Raw genomic sequence first — 19,943 nt, forward strand, 5'->3', positions numbered from 1 at the left:
CATGTCGAAATCATGACGTAGTTCTGCGGGAGGCCAGACGGGCTCTGCGTGTTTCTCGTTGCTCTTGTATTTCTTTCTGTTCCTCCGGGTAAGCGGTTTCTCACAGTTTGTGAAATAGATCCATATAAACTCGTACTTAAAAGCACAAGAATGTTGTTATAACAGGTTTTAATATTAAAGATGAGCTAGATTTCATTTCGTTTCCCACTCCGTATATCCAAAGTGTTTCATTGAGGTCTAATCTTTTATAGCGTTTATATAAAGCTATGTTACTCTGTTCAGACTCCAGTGAGGATTGTGTATTGGGAATGAATTATTGCTGATATGAATAAACTACATTATATGGTACAGTAATGAGTCTGTAGTATTATTTCATATACATTCGCTGTTATAATTGCATCTTGGAAACGGTTTCACCGTTTGGAATGCATTTACGTTTTAGTTCTACAGTAGTAACGTTTCTTACTTTATATTTTTAATCCATAGCATTGTTTACAGTGTTTCAACACAACACAGTTCAGCTAGCGTGGATATTCAGCTGCAGTAATCATACTGATAAACTATATATCTGTTACCCTTTCACACAGTAACTTTACTGTATATATTTACATAATTTACACTGAAAAAAGAGGGGGGAACACATTTAACCAGAACCTGACAAAAGTGGTTCCCCCTCTGTTTATTACAGGTGGGGTAGATTTGATATAAATTAATAATGCTGATAAACTATATCTCTTTTACCATTTCACACAGTAACATTTGAACTATCTGTACCTCCTTTAACACTGAGAACACAGGGGGGACAGTTTTTACCAGAGACTGGGATATTTAGTTCCCCTTGTAGAATACCAGAGACTGGGATATTTAGTTCCCCTTGCTGGAGTGTATTTAAGGTACATTATTGATGCTGATAAACTGATTACCATTTTCCTCAGTAACTTTAATACTATCTGCTCCAGCTTTATTCTACAAGGGGAACCAAATTTTCCAGTCTCTGGTAAAAACTGTCCCCCCTGTGTTCTCAGTGTAAAGGTGGTACAGATAGTTCAAATGTTACTGTGTGAAGTGATTATACACAGATACAGATAATCAGCGCACTGTATCGACATGCGCACTGTAGGGGGAACTGAATTTACTGTAACACCGGCACCATCGATCGAAACGGCCAGTGGTCATTATGGAACAGGTAAATTCAGAGTGCAACATGGTTTTGTTTTTAATTGATATATTACGTCAAAGTAGGCTTCAGTGTGTATTTTATTGCCAGTGTTGGTTGGTGTTTTATATCACATTATAGGTAATTATTTTCTGAGCCGGTTAAAGCTGGCTGGACCTACCGTACTTAACCAAGTTGATTAGCATGATTTTACACAGGAAAAGACTAGCAACATATGATCTGTTTTGTAATCGGATGTACTTCTTGGTACCTTGGTACTTCACCTTCAGCAACATACCGGCATGTCTCAGAACTATGGAAGAAAATCTGTCTCATCAGATTTTGAATTTGAATATGAAGCACTGAATTTGTTTGCCCTTGAATTTGAAGCTCTGAATTTTTTTTGCACTGAAATTATGCATCTGAATTTTGTTGCTTTTGAATTTAATGCTTGAACTTTTGTTATTCATGGTTAATAAAATACAATGGAAAAAAATTCAAGCGTTAAAAAAATTCAAAATATTTTTTTTCAAGTTGCTCGAATTCGATTGGCCAAATTTGGCTCACAAAATACACGTGCAAAATTTCGCGTGCTAAAATATGAGGTCAAAAATATTCAGAGTAAACATCCGGGACACAAAGGATGAGCAATCGATTCAAGTCTCCAATCGAACCAACATCCAACCAATCACATTACGCTCCACTGGTCACGTGACGGCGGTGTTTGAAGCGCGTTATGGCGTTATTCAAAAAGCATAGTCTAGCTGCGTATGTGTGTGTCTGTCCGTCAGTCCACACTGTGCTTTATATTATATTTATCATAAAATCATTACATTCGTTTATTACTTCCTTACTGGTTGATTAGCTGTTTTCATTCTGAGCTGTGTTCATTATGCAGGGAAATCAGTGCATGATTATCGCTCCCGCTTGTTTTTCTTCTGACAAAAATTGATTAAAAAGCGTAGTCTATATAGTCAACGTAGCTGCGTATGTGTGCGCCTGTCCGTCAGTCCACACTTGTGCTTTAATTATTTTATGATAAATATATCATATATTCGTTTATTACTTCCTTTCTGGTTGATTAGCTGTTTGCCTTCTGAACTGGTTCATTATGCACAGTAATCAGCTTCGCTCCCGCTAGTTTTCCTCCCGCCAAAATCGACAAAAAAGCTATGTAGCCAACATTGTCTATGTAGCCAACGTAGCAGCTGTGTGCCTGTCCGTCAGTTTTATCATTTTCTAGACTAAATACTTCATTTGCAGGATTTTTCTTAAATGTTAATGTTTAACAGCTAAGAACATAGTAACCATATATTTCACTGTACCCACAGTATTTAACCTACAGAGAGGAAAGTTTTGTCCAAACTATTTGTTACTACAGTTATGCTATGTATCTTTGTACTGTTGGTGTGCAATATTCTTTTTTTATTTCTTATCTGTGTTGTATTTGTGATTACAGAGTGGTCAGTCTGAAATTGTACAATCAGCTCGAAGGCTATTGAACTTATTAACAGCATCTGAAAGAGAAAGTACAGCGAGTTTGGATATCACCCATCAAGATATGGGGTTAGTATTAAAATTCGGTTCATGTAAGTATGGCTTAATGATACATATTCATTTTTGACTAATTGATGTTAAATAATATTGGGTGCAATTCTGCAGTGAACAGAAGCGGGAAGTGTCCATTCTGTCCTTCAGCCAGAAACACCATCTGTCCAAATGGAAATGTCCAGGTAAATATTAAAGGACAAGTTCTAATGTGTACATACAAAATTCCACCTGTTACTTATAGTCAGTAGTTATTTTTATAGTTGTATTGAACATTCTTCTTCTTTTCAATATAACAAACATTATAATCTAAGTTAGAAAACTTGTTAGGAAATATTTAATGTTTTATGACCATTCAGTGAAATGTATAAAATTGTAGTAATAAAAAGATCTAACGTGTAATGGGAATCTAATATAAATATGGGGGAAATGTCATGGTTTCAAAGGCCTTGATCATTGTTGTATCTGGTTAGAGTATCGTGCAAAACACGCACGACAGTGTTTTTAGATGTTATATCGTCGTCTTTTAAAGTGACTAATGAAAGGCTATTGTCACGCCCAACTCCGCCCTCCTACCTTGTCCCTCCTTGTTTCCCCGTCTCCATAGTTTCCTTCTGTCTGTCACACCCCTGTCCTCAGTGTTTCCACCTGTGTCTCGTTTCACTTCCCCCTTTCTGTGTATTTAGTTTCCCCTGCCCTGTCTATTGTTGTTGGTCATTGGTTGTAAGTACCCCATGTTGCCTTGCCTCTGTTTGCCTCCTTTTTCTCTCCGTTTAGTTTATTCCCTTTTTCCGTGCTGTCTAGTCCTTTCCGTGCCCGTTAGTTCCCATCGTGCCCCCTCTCTGCTTGTAGTTGCGTATTCTCTGTTTACCCGTGTTTTATGTTTCGCTTTCATGTTTAGTTACCTCCCATTTATTATCTGTTGTTCTCCTGGTAGTGTTGATTGTGTTTATGTTCTGATTTAACAGTTATCTCGCTTGTCTATTCCTCGTCCTTTTTGTGTTCAGTTACTGTAGTTGTTAAATGTTAAAGTTAAATGTTTCCTCGTCTTTGGTTAAAATAGTCTCTAGTTATTCTTTCCCATTTAACTTTCGTGTTTGCTTCAGTGTGGTTCCCGTTTATAGCGTTTCCCTGTTACTAAGTCTTCCCTTGTGTTTAAAATTCACATTCTAATTACAATCCTCCTGCACTTGCGTCATGCCTGCCTGTTGCAATCGTAACAGCTATGTTTTAATATTATTTTATGTAGGTCATTCCCAGGTATTTTTACGAAGAGCAGAGGAAAGAGGCGATTTCCTGCACCAAACCTCATACCAGCCAAGAGATCCAAACCACTTGATGTCACATTCTATTTGCTGCCAAAACAGTGTGAAAAGACTCCAGTAGAGCAGGAGCAAATTACTCATATGCAGTATATCAGGTTTGGGCAGTAGGACTGCTCACAGTAGGTGCTGCTTACGAGTAGCAGTGGTGTTAAAGAAAAGTAGTGTTACAGTGCAGTAAATATTGTTACAAAGCATGCACAACACCGTCAGCTTAAAAAGCTTGCTCAGCAGGTAGCGCATACATAATTATGTTACTCCAATTTTATAAATTTTCTCAGCACCATTTTCAAAACTCAGCATTATGGAATACCAGAGTATATTAGCTGCTCACTTATATTAATAAATGGGTAAAGGTAGTTAAGGCTTAATGGTTTGCTTTGCATCTACATGTTAATGGTTTCTTTGTTTTCTCTCTCTTATTAGACTGGTTAAGTATCAGTGACCCTATGAGGGCCATGTCTCGTGCAAATAACTTTCTTCGTTTTCATGAAAACAAGAGTCCATTACTTCTCAGCATGGACATAAGAAGTAGTCCTGCTGAACAGGATATGGCCCTTATTTCATTTTATAAACGGCCTAATGTGGAATGGGCACGACCACTGAATTGCAGACTTGAAGGTACCCCCAAGATACCATTTCCCAACATTTCAATTGAAAGTAATTTCTTTTATATTTATTATGAAACCTTACATTGTTTTACAGGAGATGCTGCTGTTGGACAGGGGGTAACTTGCTATTTTTTCTCAACCTGTTTGGAAAAGCTGAAATCTGGGTTTTGCATCAATTTTGCATCAATCACTGGCAATCAAATCATGCTTATTTTATGGTGCATAATGCAATTTTAATTAGTGTTTTCATAAGTTTATTGAAATGTAGTTGTAGTTTTTGCTGAAAGTTGAAAGGATTTTACAAAATATATAGCATAATGTCTATATTGATGGGGAATTGGTGTCTTCATTCCCATCTGTGCTAAAGTGCTAACCAGTCTGTAAACCATTCACACTCCCATTAATAAAAAATAAATTAGGGAGTTGTCATTATTTACCTGCATAAAGAAAAAATATGCATTTTTTGTTTTTGTTTTTAATGTCTTGTATAGCAAATTCCAGTGTTACGCGGCTTTTTGGAGGAGAGTCTGGCCATTTAGTCCCTTCAGCTTCTCACTTTCTTGTGGAAAGTGATATGTTCATTGTGGCAGGCAGAATGTTAGGCCACTCATTTCTTCATGGAGGGCCATGCATGTCAGGACTCAGCCCTGCTGTTTTTCATGTCCTGCTCGGTGGTAGTCCTGTTACACTACTGTTACACTAGAGGACTGTCCAGATCTGGACATCAGAGAAACAATCAGGCTTGTATGATTATTTGAAATAACTTCATTTTTTCATGTTAGATGAAATTTAAATTGTTTGTGCTATCAATCCTGAGTATAAAGTGAGCTTATTTGGGCCCATTGTTGCACAAAATATCTGGGATTACAGATCTTTTTCTATCTCCATTTTCTTTCCTGTGTCTTAAAGCTTGAAGGGGAATCCAAACTCTCAGATTTGGATAAAACAAGTGTCCAGGAATTGGCCAGAGCCTGGGACCTCCCTGTCCTTACTGAGAACAACACAAGATGGCTGTATGAGAAATTGTTGATCCATGCTGTGAGTAAAATATTTGGAAATCTTTTTTCCAAATTTTAGCAATTCTTGTTTTTGATCATGTAAGTCACATATGTCAAAGTCAAGGCCCGCGGGCCAGGTCCGGCCCGCAAATTGATTATCTATGGCCCCCTGGATGATATTTAATTACTATTAGAACCGGCCCGCAGGCCACAGCCGCCCGATGGTGTTTTGCACGCACAAACACTACATTCCCCACAATGCAACGGTAGCCCACGAAGTCACTGCAGCACGCACAAGCGGCGAGGGTCTGCGCGGTGAAAATGACGTAATCGCAGTGGCTCCGCCCGTGCGCGAGGGCGTCGCACGCTGTCGATTCGCAAGGTCGTGCACCTCTCGAATTTTGTAACTGCGCGCACCAGTTAAACTTAAGTTTAATATTTATACATATAGTCGAAATGATTCGAAATAATTCGCTTTTTTATTCACATTATTTAATGGTGGTTTATTTTCAAAATGGCCAATCTTAACGTCTTGAAATGAAGCAGTTACAATTTCAAGCATTTTCAAGTACTTTAGCCTAAATTCCAGCACTTTTCAAACCTTTATTACTTTATTCATTTAATGTACAGGACATGTTTTCTTTGAAGGAAGTTTGTTTTTATCTGTTTGCTTGTTGAAAAATGTTTTCACTTGAAATTACTGACAGATCCATAAGAAAATATTGCTTTATTCATTTAAACATTAAATAATATACACTGTATTAGGCGTTTGTTCAATAGGCTATGTGCAATCATTTCAATATGTTTTAATAAACATTGAACCAGTCCGGCCCTCGGCTTGTAGCAAATTTGGTTTTTTGGCCCTCGGTGTATTTGACTTTGACATTGTAACGATTCTGAACAGCGGGAGTGATGCAATTGCAGGATTTCGAATATTTATTGTGTGTAAGGTAACAGAACACTAAACCACACCACAACAGACAGAAAGGGACTATGCTAAACACAGAGGGGAAGACACTACTAAACGGGTAAGCAATACAACTTAAAAACCAGACTATACACGAGAACATAACTCAACAGGCCAGGCAAACATGACGAGAGGGGATACACAAATAAAGCACGAATACTAGGGGTTGACTAGTAACAAGTAACACCAAACCATGAACTAACAGACAACGAGCGAACTAATAACAAACACCCACTAACGACAAGAAACACAATACAATGGAAGATCAAACTAACAAGAAACAACTAGCTGAATAGGCAAAGAAACCAGAGAATCACAACAGGGAAGACAAAGACAGAACTAACCATATCGGCACATGAGGAAACGAAGGGAAGACACAGGTTACTGAGCTTGGAGGGGAGCATGGCAGATACAACAAACAAAGACCGACACGGGAGTGACACACTAGGGGGTTTTTATACACAGAACTGGATGGTGAAACGAGACTCAGGTGTGGGTGTGCTAACGAGGAGGGCTTGACAGACAGAGGGAGGAACAAATGGGAGCGGGGAGCTAGGCGGGACCAGGGAGGAGGGAGGGGCTGGACGTGACAGACATCCCTGATGTAAGTGATGCATGTCATAAATACATTGAGATATTATATTGTATTGAGACATTATTATACACTGCTCAAAAAAATAAAGGGAACACTCAAATAACACATCCTAGATCTGAATGAATGAAATATTCTCATAGAATACTATGTTCTGTTGAGGTGGCGGATGGTCTCCTGAGGGATCTCCTCCCAGACCTGGACTAAAGCATCCGCCAACTCCTGGGCAGTCTGTGGTGCAACGTGACATTGGTGGATGGAGCGAGATATGATGTCCCAGATGTGCTCAATCGGATTCAGGTCTGGGGAACGGGCGGGACAGTCCATAACTTCAATGCCTTCATCTTGCAGGAACTGCTGACACACTCCAGCCACATGAGGTCTAGCATTGTCCTGCATTAGGAGGAACCCAGGGCCAACCGCACCAGCATATGGTCTCACAAGGGGTCTGAGGATCTCATCTCGGTACCTAATGGCAGTCAGGCTACCTCTGGTGAGCACATGGAGGCCTGTGCGGCCCTCCAAAGAAATGCCACCCCACACCATTACTGACCCACTGCCAAACCGATCATGCTGAAGGATGTTGCAGGCAGCAGATCGCTCTCGACGGCGTCACGTCTGTCACATGTGCTCGGTGTGAACCTGCTTTCATCTGTGAAGAGCACAAGGTGCCAGTGGCGAATTTGCCAATCCTGGTGTTCTCTGGCAAATGCCAAGCGTCCTGCACGGTGTTGGGCTGTGAGCACAACCCCCATCTGTGGACGTCGGGCCCTCATACCATCCTCATGGAGTCGGTTTCTAACCGTTTGTGCAGTGTTACGGCCTGGGCTCGTCCACACGCCGCAACATAAGAAGGGAACAACAACAGGGTTCAAGTATCAAAATAATCTTTAATAAGTCAATTCCAAAAATGTCTAGGGTATGAATATATGTTAGTGGTGGTTAAGTGGGTGTATCTGAGTGCGTCAGTAAGTGATCAATGTAGAGGAGTAAGGATAAGGTTGGATAAAAGTAGGAGAGGGAGAGAAGGAGAAATCAAGCAGCCCAACAACGTGGCCAAACAAAGAAAATAAATGCCTCCCCCCGGAAAGAAAAAGCCCCAGCTTATAAACAGTACCACCAAGGTGTACTCAATTATCTAATTAGACCAATCAGACCCAGCCCTGCCCGTGCACTGACAGACTAGTACCTGAAGGGGACCCATGGGGTCGTAACAGCAGACACATGCACATTTGTGGCCTGCTGGAGGTCATTTTGCAGGGCTCTGGCAGTGCTCCTCCTGTTCCTTCTTGCACAAAGGCGGAGGTAGCGGTCCTGCTGCTAGGTTATTGCCCTCCTACGGCCTCCTCCACATCTCCTGGTGTACTGGCCTGTCTCCTGGTAGCACCTCCAGCCTCTGGACACTACGCTGACAGACACAGCAAACCTTCCCACAGCTTGCCACAGTGCTGCCGACGCTGCTTCCTACCGACGCTGCTTCCTGCCGACGCTGTTGCGGAGCGAATTTTGAAATTGTTTTCTAAAGTATAATAATATATTTACGTGCTAATCTTTACCTTTTGCCTTCCTAGATACATTTTACAGGTTTTATTCCGGCCGCTGACCAACTTTCTGCCCTCACAAATCAGCTAGCGTAAGCTTATATATCGGCTAGACACGGTAAGTGTTTTGATTTATTCATGGCTGGTGTTGGTTTGTTTCCTTGTTCGGAGTGTGGCATGTTTAGTCTAGACCCTTTCGCCACCGACAGTAATAGTAATAGTATTTGTGAGCGGTGCAAACTAGTTAATTCTCTCGTGGCGAAAGTGGAAAGTTTAGAGCGCCGCATCCACTCATTATTGAGGGATAGAGAGACAGGGTCTGTAGCAGCTGTGGACGCGTAGGCGTAGTCGGAGAGCGAGGGCTGCAGCTACCGCTAACGTTAGCGCTAGCCCACCAGAGCACCACTCCCCGGTTCACGTGTCCAACAGGTTTGCCCCGCTCAGTGTTACACCCGCTGAGGAGACTCTGGTGATAGGAGACTCTATAGTCCGACACGTGAAAATCGCTATTCCTGTAGGGGCTCCAGCGGTTACAGTTAGCTGTTTACCGGGAGCCAGAGCGCCGGACATTAGTGGCAACCTTAGACTGTTAGCCCATAAACGATTCTCTAGGATAGTTCTACATGTAGGGGCCAACGATATACGTCTGCGGCAGTCAGAGGTGACTAAGGCTAATGTTAAAGAGGTGGTTAAATTAGCCCAGACGATGTCCGATGCCGTAATCTGCTCTGGTCCCATCCCAATGCGGCGCGGTGATGAGCAGTACAGCAGGCTCACATCGCTAAACCGCTGGATGTCCAAGTGGTGCTCCGAAAATCAAGTGGGCTTTATTAATAATTGGAAAGAGTTCGAGGGCAAGCCTGGTCTTTTAGGCAGGGACGGTGTCCACCCCACCTGGGATGGCGCTGCCCTGTTATCCTGCAGCATAGCCCGTAGTCTGTTAGTTAGTGGGCAGTGTAGCACTAGGAGCTGCTGACTAACCAGAGTCACGACCAGGCCGCAGACTAACGGGCTAAACCTGTCTGTGAGCTGCTTAGAGGCGTCACCAAGATCCCATAGGATTGAGACGGTGTCTGTGCCCCGGGTTAAACTAAATCACAAGAAAATAGTCCGTCCTAAGTTTTTAACTAATATTCAGACTTCACATCAAATTATTACAACCTATATGACCGATCTAAAAATTGGATTAATCAATATTCGATCGCTCAACTCTAAAGCAGTTTTTATGAATGAACTTATAACAGACCAGACAATTGATATTCTATGTCTAACTGAAACGTGAATTCAATCTGGTGATTATTTAACTCTAAACGAAGCCACTCCTGTGGGATATAGTTATATACATAGACCTAGATTGTCAGGCAGAGGAGGAGGAATATGTATAATCTATCGTGATTGTTTAGAAATTCATCAGAAATACTTAGATATCTCAAACTCATTTGAGATGCAGTCTATTAATGTAATTAGTCCATCTGAAAATAAAAGTACATTTTCCCTAACTAATGTATACAGACCACCAGGGCCTTACTCAGATTTCTTAAACGATTTTACCGATTTTGCAGCAAATTTAGCAGTATGTAGTGACAAAATAATAATAGTAGGAGACTTTAACATACACTTTGATAATGCGAAGGATCCACTGACAAGGGCTTTTACCTCTGTATTGAACTCTGTCGGCATTAAACAAAACGTAGTAGGACCTACACATTACACAGGTCAACAAAAAAAAAAAAATTTACTGGTGTCCAAAATATTTTAATGAATTTGGGGTATTTTTGGGGTGCTGATTCTGAATATGCTATCAGTTTTGCCAGATTGGCTCAAGTTTTTGAGATTTTTGGTATCTTATTTATAGCACTTGTTGGTAAATGCGACGCATCATCTCATTAATTTCTTGGGATTAGTACTTGAACTGAGCAGTTCTCAATATAGTTTTTTGTTAATTAGTGTTCTAAAAGTTTGTTCATAGCTTGATTTTTGCACTAACTACGTTGTTGCCTGTTTTCCAGTGAAAAGCATGAACTCATCAAGAAGAAGTTGTCTTAACGATCCAGACACATTCTGTTACATTTGTGGTGAATATACACTGCAAAAACATAGAAGAAACATAACAGACTTCATAAAAAAAGTGTATTTGGCCTATTTTAAATAAAATAAAAAAGTTAATGCGCGTGTAGCCAATTACGTCTTTTTTTTTACACATTTCACGAAAAATCTCAAAGACTTGAGCCAATCTGGCAAAACTGATGACATATTCAGAATCAGCACCCCAAAGTTACCCTAAATTCGTTGAAATATCTTTGGCCCCAAAAATGCTGTTGACCTGTGTTATCGAAATCATACCCTAGATCTAATCTTAACGCTGGGTATCGACGTAGATAATATAAATATACTTCCGCAAACCGTAGCAATCTCCGATCACTATTTAGTCCAATGTGAGATTAATCTTAACATAAATACCCGCCCGTCTCCTCGGCAGTGTATAAAGCGCTCGATAATTTCATCAACAGCAACACAGTTTATTGAAACCCTCCCTGACTTAACTGCTTTAGCCCACTCGCCATCCGATCCAGTAGAGTTAGATAGTCTAACCGACTGCTTAGAGAATACCTGCAGATCAGCTCTAGATATAGTAGCTCCATTAAAATATAAAAAAGCTAGATCTAAAAAGCTCGCCCCGTGGTACACTGACCAAACTAGAAACTTAAAACAAATAGCACATAAATTAGACCGGAAATGGCGATCCACTAAATTGGAAGTATTCCATAGTGCCTGGAAGGATAGCATTATTGAGTACAAACGGGCTCTCACTAAAGCACGCTCAGCATACTTAGCCTCACTGATAGAGAAAAATAAAAACAACCCTAGATTTCTTTTTAATACTATTTCTAAACTTACAAAAAATCAAGCAGGCACAGAACCTCAGATTCCAGTAAACCTCACTAGTAATGTATTTATAGATTTCTTTGATAATAAAATAGAGAATATTAGACAAAATATAAAACCCTTTATTAGCAATACAACTGGCATGTCATCTGGCTTGGCTGATATTGATTTAAATTACATACCGGGAGAAACACTTGATGCTTTTCATCCACTCCCACAATCAGAATTAGAGAAAATAATTTCTTCCTTAAATTGTACTACCTGCACACTAGACTCAGTTCCCTCAAAGTTATTAAAAGAGGTATTACCAGCTGTAACTGAACCTCTTCTAACTATAGTTAACTCTTCCATTACAATAGGTCACGTGCCCAAATCATGTAAATTAGCAATTATTAAACCTCTGATCAAGAAACCAAATCTTGATCCGACTGTGCTATCTAATTATAGACCCATTTCAAACACATAATTTATATCTAAGATCATAGAAAAAGCTGTTGTCCAGCAATTATGCCTATATCTGCATAGGAATAACATATTTGAAAAGTTCCAATCTGGTTTTAGGCCCCATCACAGTACTGAAACAGCATTAGTTAAAGTAACAAATGATCTCCTCCTTGCTTCAGATCAAGGCTATGTATCACTGTTAGTGCTTCTTGATCTTAGTACAGCATTCGACACAATTGATCATAGGATCTTGCTAGAAAGGTTAAAACGCTGGGTTGGAGTCTCTGGCACAGCCCTTTCATGGTTTTATTCTTACTTAACAAATCGCTATCAGTTTGTAGAGCTCAATAATATTCCATCCAAACGTACAATAGTTAAATATGGGGTCCCGCAAGGCTCCATCTTAGGACCACTATTATTTACATTATATATGCTACCATTGGGCACAGTTATAAACAAACATGGTGTCAATTTTCACTGCTATGCTGATGACACTCAACTTTACATATCAGCCAAACATGATGACAAACTCAGTTTAGGAAAAATTGAGGCCTGTGTAAGAGATATTAAATGCTGGATGTCTCTAAACTTCTTCCAACTAAATGAGGACAAAACGCTTAATCTTGCAGACCATCCCATTACACCTGGCACAGTAGCCAAAAACCTAGGCGTCATACTTGACTCCGACCTATCATTTGATAAATACATAGATAATACTACTAGGATAGCATTTCTACATCTCCGCAACATTGCCAAATTAAGAAATGCATTATCACAGGATGATGCAGAAAAATTGGTGCACGCCTTTGTTAGCTCTAGATTAGACTACTGCAATTCACTACTGTCAGGATGTTCAAATAGGAATCTAAATAAACTTCAAATAGTTCAAAATGCCGCAGCCAGAGTTCTGACCAGAACTAGAAAATTTCAGCATATTAGACCAGTCCTATCAGCCCTGCATTGGCTCCCAGTTAAATTTCGTATTGATTTTAAAATTCTATTATTAACATATAAAGCACTACACAGGCTTGCTCCTGAATACCTTCAGGAACTTATTTCCTACTATGAACCCCCACATCAACTAAGATCACAGGGTGCTGGTCTTTTATTAGTTCCACAAATTAATAAGGTAACAGCAGGGGGAAGAGCCTTTTCTTATAAGGTCCCCCAGCTCTGGAACAACCTCCCAAAATGCGTACGGGACTCTGACACAGTCACAATCTTTAAGTCTAGGTTGAAAACCCACCTATTTGGTTTAGCGTTTGATAATTAACATCCCCCCTTAAATAAAGGTACAGATCCAGGGGTTCATAGATGAAGGGTTTTATGGTAGACTGGGGCGCTGGTGCTGTCGTCCTGTCACTGCTCGTGGTCACTCAAGTTTGTTGACAGTGCAGTGGATGGATGCCATTGTCTCAGAATGCCCCCAAGCCTATGTTACCTTCTGGTTCTGCCTTTTTAGCTAGGCTGTAATAGTTTAACTTAATGCCGGAGTTGCTGCCACACTCCAGAAATGTGTTTAATTTCATCTGTCCTGTATATGTCCTCATGCAGAGCTAATTTTCCCTGTTTTATTTTCTCCACATGGCTGCCCGCCTGCTCGAGGAAAAATGAGATGAGGAGAGGCAAGCGAGTTATCCAGTGCCAGCCACCTACTGCCTGACCGGATAAGCCTACACCATGATGGACAATACTACATCTTTTCTTTTTCTTTATTTCTTTCTGTCTAAATTGTTGTTGTCATGGTGACCGGTGTCGGCCAGAGGAGGATGGGTTCCCCCCCTGAGTCTTGGTTCCTCTCAAGGTTTCTTCCTCATGCAAAAAACTAGGGAGTTTTTCCTTGCCACTGTCGCCCTTGGCTTGCTCACTGGGGGCTAGGACTCAATCAATCAATCAATCAAATTTTATTTATATAGCGCTTTTTACAACAGTTGTTGTCACAAAGCAGCTTTACAAGTGCCGAGTCCTAGCCCCCAGTGAGCAAGCCAAAGGCGACAGTGGCAAGGAAAAACTCCCTAGTTTTTGCATGAGGAAGAAACCTTGAGAGGAACCAAGACTCAGGGGGGGAACCCATCCTCCTCTGGCCGACACCGGTCACCATGACAACAACAACAATTTAGACAGAAAGAAGAGAAAGAAAAGGAAAAATATGTAATAATGTCCATCATGATGTATGCATCCGGTTAGGCAGGAGGTGGCTGGCCCAGGATGGATCGCTGGTCTCCTCATCTCATTATTCCTCAGGCAGGCGGGCAGCCATGTGGAGAAATGAAACAGGGAAAATTAGCTCTGTATGAGGACATATACAGGACAGGTAAAATTATAAACATTTCCGGAGTGTGGCAGCAACTCCGGCATTTAGTTAAATTATTACAGCCTAGCTAAAAAGGCAGAACCAGAAGGTAACATAGGCTTGAGACAATGGCATCCATCCACTGCACTGTCAACAAACTTGAGTGACCACGAGCAGTGACAGGACGACAGCACCAGCGCCCCAGTCTATCATAAAACCCTTCGTCTATGAACCCCTGGATCTGTACTTTTATCTAAGGGGGGATATTAATTATCAAACGCTAAACTAAATAAGTGGGTTTTCAACCTAGACTTAAAGATTGTGACTGTGTCGGAGTCCCGGACGCATTTAGGAAGATTATTCCAAAGCTGGGGGGCCTTACAAGAAAAGGCTCTTCCCCCTGCTGTTACCTTATTAATTTTTGGAACTAATAAAAGACCAGCACCCTGTGATCTTAGTGGGCGTGGGGGTTCGTAATAGGAAATAAGTTCCTGAAGGTACTCAGGAGCAAGCCCGTGCAATGCTTTATAAGTTAATAAAAGAATTTTAAAGTCAATACGGAATTTAACTGGGAGCCAATGCAGGGCTGATAGGACTGGACTGATATGCTGAAATTTTCTAGTTCTGGTCAGAACCCTGGCTGCGGCATTTTGAACTATTTGAAGTTTATTTAGATTCCTATTTGAACATCCTGACAGTAGTGCATTGCAGTAGTCTAATCTAGAGCTAACAAAGGCGTGCACCAATTTTTCCGCATCATCCTGTGATAATGCATTTCTTAATTTAGCAATGTTACGGAGATGTAGAAAAGCTATCCTAGTAGTATTATCTATGTATTTATCAAATGATATCAAATGACTCGGCACTTGTAAAGCTGCTTTGTGACAACAACTGTTGTAAAAAGCGCTATATAAATAAAATTTGATTGATTGAGCTTGCATTGATGTGCCATCCTGGATGAGCTGCACTACCTGAGCCACTTGTGTGGGTTGTAGAGTCCGTCTCATGCTACCACGAGTGTGAAAGGTCCACCAACATTCAAAAGTGACCAAAACGTCAGCCAGAAAGCATAGGTACTGAGAAGTGGTCTTTGGTCCCCACCTGCAGAACCACTCCTTTATAGGGGGGGTCTTGCTAATTGCCTCTCATTTCTACCTGTTGTCTATTCCATTTGCACAACAGCAGGTGAAATTGATTCATAATCAGTGTTGCTTCCTAACTGAACAGGTTGGTTTCAAAGAAGTGTGGTTGACTTGAAGTTATATTGTGTTGTTTAAGTGTTCCCTTTATTTTTTTGAGCAGTGTACATCTCGATACACTGCCACCGATGTGTTATAACTGCGATACTCTGAAATCCCTTGTCGATACGATGCAATACAAATCACTCCTGTTCACGATATGATGCGATTAAAAAATAATTGGTAACGATATGACTTATTATATGAAGATTCGGTTTGATAAGTGATCATTCGATACAGTTAGTTGAGGTTTGAGGATGTATTGGCCTAACCCATCAGTTTTCTTAACTCAATAGCACAATTCTACTTTACTCTCTATTAACATAGTGAATATTATGATCTGCAACACTACTGTCTGCTAGACCTACGAGGGGGTAGCGGCCGCAGAGATGTCCACACCTTGTCGTCTTTTCATGTGTGTCGCCAGGTTCGTTGTGCTACTAACGTATTTGATAGCCCCACGGCATTGTTTGCAGATTGCGTGCGTCTTGTCAAGTTGACCACATCGCTTAAAAAACCCGAAATATTGCCACACGTTTGATTTGTGTGTCTTTTTTGGTGCATTAAATATCTTTGTCGTTGCTAATGCTCTCGTTTCCCTCCATCTTTGTTGTGTACGTCTGCGTGTTTGCGTCAGTACCTGAGGACACGATGGTGCATTTATGTTGCCTCGAAAAAAAAAAAAAAGAAATCAATAAAAAATATGTTGCCTCTGAAAATGTTAGAATAAGGAATAGATACTGGAAAACAAAACACCCGATTTAATCATGGTTTTTGCTGATGCAAAAAGGCTAGAGGCAATGCATCGTGAATTCGCCCGCAAATTAAACCCAATGCACGTTGAATCTACCGGTGCAGTCGAATCGCAGACATGTGTACCGATTCACCGATGTGAATCGGTGAATCTCCACATCCCTAGTATATATATATATATATTAGGGATGTGGAGATTCACATGTCTGTGCTGCTACCTCTGTTCAAGTGAGATATGTTGTACTGAGCTGTGGTGGTGCTGTAAATGTCTCTGCATCCTGCTCGTATTAGTCGCGGTGTACGGAATTATTTTCATACAATGTTTGAATATGGTCCGGGTCTTATCAGTCACTCTCTTTCCATTTATCATTTCCGCCGGGTTCCCAAAATGCTGCCAAATAAACGATTTGAAAGTGGCAGGGGCATCTTCAATAGTAATGCCTGTATTTTCCCACGTCATTCTTGCTGGATCACAAATCTCACGGAGTTACGTTTCGCGAGATCTCGAAACACGAGATCTTGTCACACCCCTACTGTACTGTTGTCTGCACAAATGTGTAGAAATGGACCAGGGATTCATCAAAAGAAAGATTGAACACGTAGTGAGACTTGAACAGCTCATCAAAGGACCTGCAGTGCAATTCTGAACACAAAGCCAAGTTCAGGGAGGTGAGTGGAAAAGCAGAGAACCTTGGACAATTTTTGAGAGAATTGCCCCCCACCTTCCCTGAGCTTTCCAAGATGTTCAAGCGGACCGTGTGTCTTTTTGGAAGCACCTATCTCTGTGAAAAGCTCTTCTCCACCATTAATAAGTCAAAGTTCCGGTTCAAACTTACTGATGAGCATCTTCAAGCCATACTGAGAGTCTCAGTTGCTTCGTCCCTCAAGCCGGATGTGGCTCAGCTGTGTAAGATGAAGCGCTGCCAGGTCTCTGTGTCAGGGCTGGCTCGGATGCTACACCTTCTACCTCCACAAGAGGCACTTGAGTCAGCCCTAGACTGAGTCGACGCAATCAGCAATGATCCGTCTCACCTGTTGCCATGGCTTCTTAAGAAAGCTTGTGAAGCCGGATCATTGTTGATTCGTTTTGGTCATGCCGGTACGACTTCAGCCCTTCTCTGCTTTCACTGCCGTTGTGCTGTGTGTAAGGTGTCTCGCCACCTTCCTCTCTCTCTTGTTTCTCGTTAATCCTGTCACTTATTCGAGTTACTCCTGCGCCTATCTCAAGTTTTCCTCCATCTGTTTCTCTTCCTATCCATTATTCATTTATTTTGGGAAGGTTTTGTTTTGTTGTGGCGTTTTTGCCTGTAGCCAGATTCTTCCCCTGGTGTTCTTTCTTTTGTTTTTACAAGACGAGTTTTTTCCACATCTTTTGAGTTGCCTTTATTTATTTTTTCTCCCCTCTCACTGCGGGTGAGTTTTGCTTTTCGTGCGTTGAGTTTTCCGCATCGTTTTTGTTTCTATTTTCTCCCAAGTGTCTACGGTTGAGTTTCAGTTCACGCGTTGAGTCTTCTGCGTTGTTTTTGTTTCTATCTTCTACCGAGTGTTCACGGTTAGTTTCATTTTGCGTTGGTGTTTTTGCCACTGTGCGTGTGTGTGCTTTAATCTCACACTCACTACTTACGACATGGCTTATTGTGCCAGTTCGAGCCAGCACTTGGGTCCGCCTCGCAGTTTATTCACGCAGTGGTTATGTCACACCGCGTTACACTCTGGTAGCAAGGAGTAGGAGGAAGAAAGAGGAGCCAATGTTCTGAAGAACTGTTCATGTTCTGAATTGTTATTAATGTTGGAGAAGATTGGATTAGACTCTACCTCCAGCGGCCCCCAGTGAAGCTGAGTTTGAGACCCCTATTCGGTCCTACACTAAGTGGTTTTAGTTGATTGACCTTGAAACGAGCACTTCTTAATATTTAACGTTCATTCTGTTTGGCTATTTTACATTTCTAAAGCTATTTTCTTAAATACAAGTAAATAACCATGTAACGTTAATGACGTTTGCACCGTCACATTAATAGTAGGTTTCTAAGACATTCCTTATGCACAGCGTTCCAATAATCAGTACATTATTTTATAATCAGTACTCTTATTGCTGGAAGCACATTTTGATAAGCCAATATAGCCTATAAAATGATCATACCTACAGTATTAATGCTAGAAGCACATTCTGCTACGGTAGTACATTTTGACACAGTAGCATGAATCGATGTCTATAATTTTGCGCTATGGGTGTGCGCTAACACTGACGTGAAGTAGCACAAATTTTCAGAACACCAGAGCCAAGTATGCCAAAATTAGGCAACTCTGACCACAAAAGAATGTGTTCACAAAAGCCACAACCACAAACGATGGGCAGTAAAAGCTAGCTTTGTTGTGGCTGAATAAATCGCCCGTGCTTTAGTCTTTTTCAGAAGGAGCGTTTTTGAAGTTTCAAGTTTTGAACAAAGTAAATGTGATCTCTTTGATGTCACTGCATTTTGCATATTACATTTTATTTTTGAGATCGATTAACCTCCATAAACTCTGAGCTGAAGCAGACCCATTTCCTGCAGTTTTGCCAAATGTTGCAAGATTATAATTATAATTTTCTGTGATTAATTTAATCAGGCTTTGGTAATGACAATCAAGACTTAGATCAACCAAGGACAATAAAATAACGTAAACAATATTTATTTATTTATTTTGTACAGATGTATTATATTCCAAAAGACAAACTGCTAAAAACAGCACTGAGTTCATCTCAAGTCTTCAGACAGCTGGAGATTGGGAAGAGGTTCATGGAGTAAAGTGCATCAGGACTGTAGCGCCTTAGACAACCCAGACATTCAGGAGAAAGTACATAACCTTTGCTGTGACTGTAAGAGGTCAAAGACTCAAATCCTTGGCAAATATATTCCTTCCACCATCTCAAAAAGCCACAATATCAGCTTTAATACATAGGTTTAAAAAAAAAAAGACAAGGCAAAAGTGTTTTCTTCTTTTAAACCGTTTTTTAGATCAGGATAATTTATATAATTTTCAACTAGTGAATATAAAAAGCATGTAACCAACTTGAACCATTTAATCCACTGATGCTTTTTAATGGATTGGGAACTGTTGAGTGGCAAGGCAAACAGCTGAACACCCATTCACACACACTACAGACATCAACACACATGTGCAATGTGTCACTCAAGGCGTGTGTGGTATAGCAGGTATAAAAGCTCAGAAAAAAGGGAGTACATTCAGAAAGTCTGGTCATCGTTGCAGCACTCTGTCCAGTGGCCGAACATCTCACAGATGTCGCAGTAAGGTCTCTCCTCGTTGGGAGTGCCATGGTAGGTGGTGTGTGGAGGGGACTCGGGCGTCTGCTCTTGGGTGGGGCAGTCCTCCGTGTCATGGAGGTCAAAGCAGTCACATATGTCACAGAACAGTCGTGGCGGGGGTTTCTTTTTGGTTTTAGCCTCAGCCAGGCTGCAAACAGAAAAGACAACGTGAAGCTGAAAGTACAAACCATTATTATTTTTTGAATATGTAAAACAATTTACATGAGATACATCCACAAATATTTATCGATTTCAGGAAATGCTGAATTGATAGGATCACAGCATGTGA

General features: G+C 40.8%; 1 protein-coding gene and 1 long non-coding RNA gene across 6 annotated transcripts in view; one reads left to right on the top strand and one right to left on the bottom strand.

The window, feature by feature from the left end:
* Positions 1 to 38: 38 nt before the first annotated feature.
* LOC143487841 (uncharacterized) lies at positions 39 to 10,674 on the top strand. Its single transcript, XR_013124395.1, has 11 exons — positions 39 to 88; positions 2,616 to 2,722; positions 2,819 to 2,889; positions 3,954 to 4,647; positions 4,732 to 4,754; positions 5,129 to 5,381; positions 5,547 to 5,675; positions 6,586 to 6,663; positions 7,068 to 7,206; positions 7,357 to 7,687; positions 8,766 to 10,674. It is a non-coding gene; the product is annotated as an uncharacterized LOC143487841 (long non-coding RNA).
* Positions 10,675 to 19,003: 8,329 nt separating this feature from the next.
* Positions 19,004 to 19,943, bottom strand: part of clip1a (CAP-GLY domain containing linker protein 1a) — a 51,187-nt gene continuing 50,247 nt past the window's right edge. For all 5 annotated transcript variants that reach the window (XM_076987198.1, XM_076987199.1, XM_076987200.1 and 2 more), the window contains one exon: positions 19,004 to 19,802. In XM_076987198.1, coding sequence (XP_076843313.1) covers positions 19,574 to 19,802 — 229 coding nt within the window. In that variant the 3' untranslated portion in view covers positions 19,004 to 19,573. The remainder of the gene's footprint in view (positions 19,803 to 19,943) is intronic.

Source organism: Brachyhypopomus gauderio, unplaced genomic scaffold, assembly GCF_052324685.1.
Source record: "Brachyhypopomus gauderio isolate BG-103 unplaced genomic scaffold, BGAUD_0.2 sc51, whole genome shotgun sequence".
Classification (NCBI taxonomy): domain Eukaryota; kingdom Metazoa; phylum Chordata; class Actinopteri; order Gymnotiformes; family Hypopomidae; genus Brachyhypopomus; species Brachyhypopomus gauderio.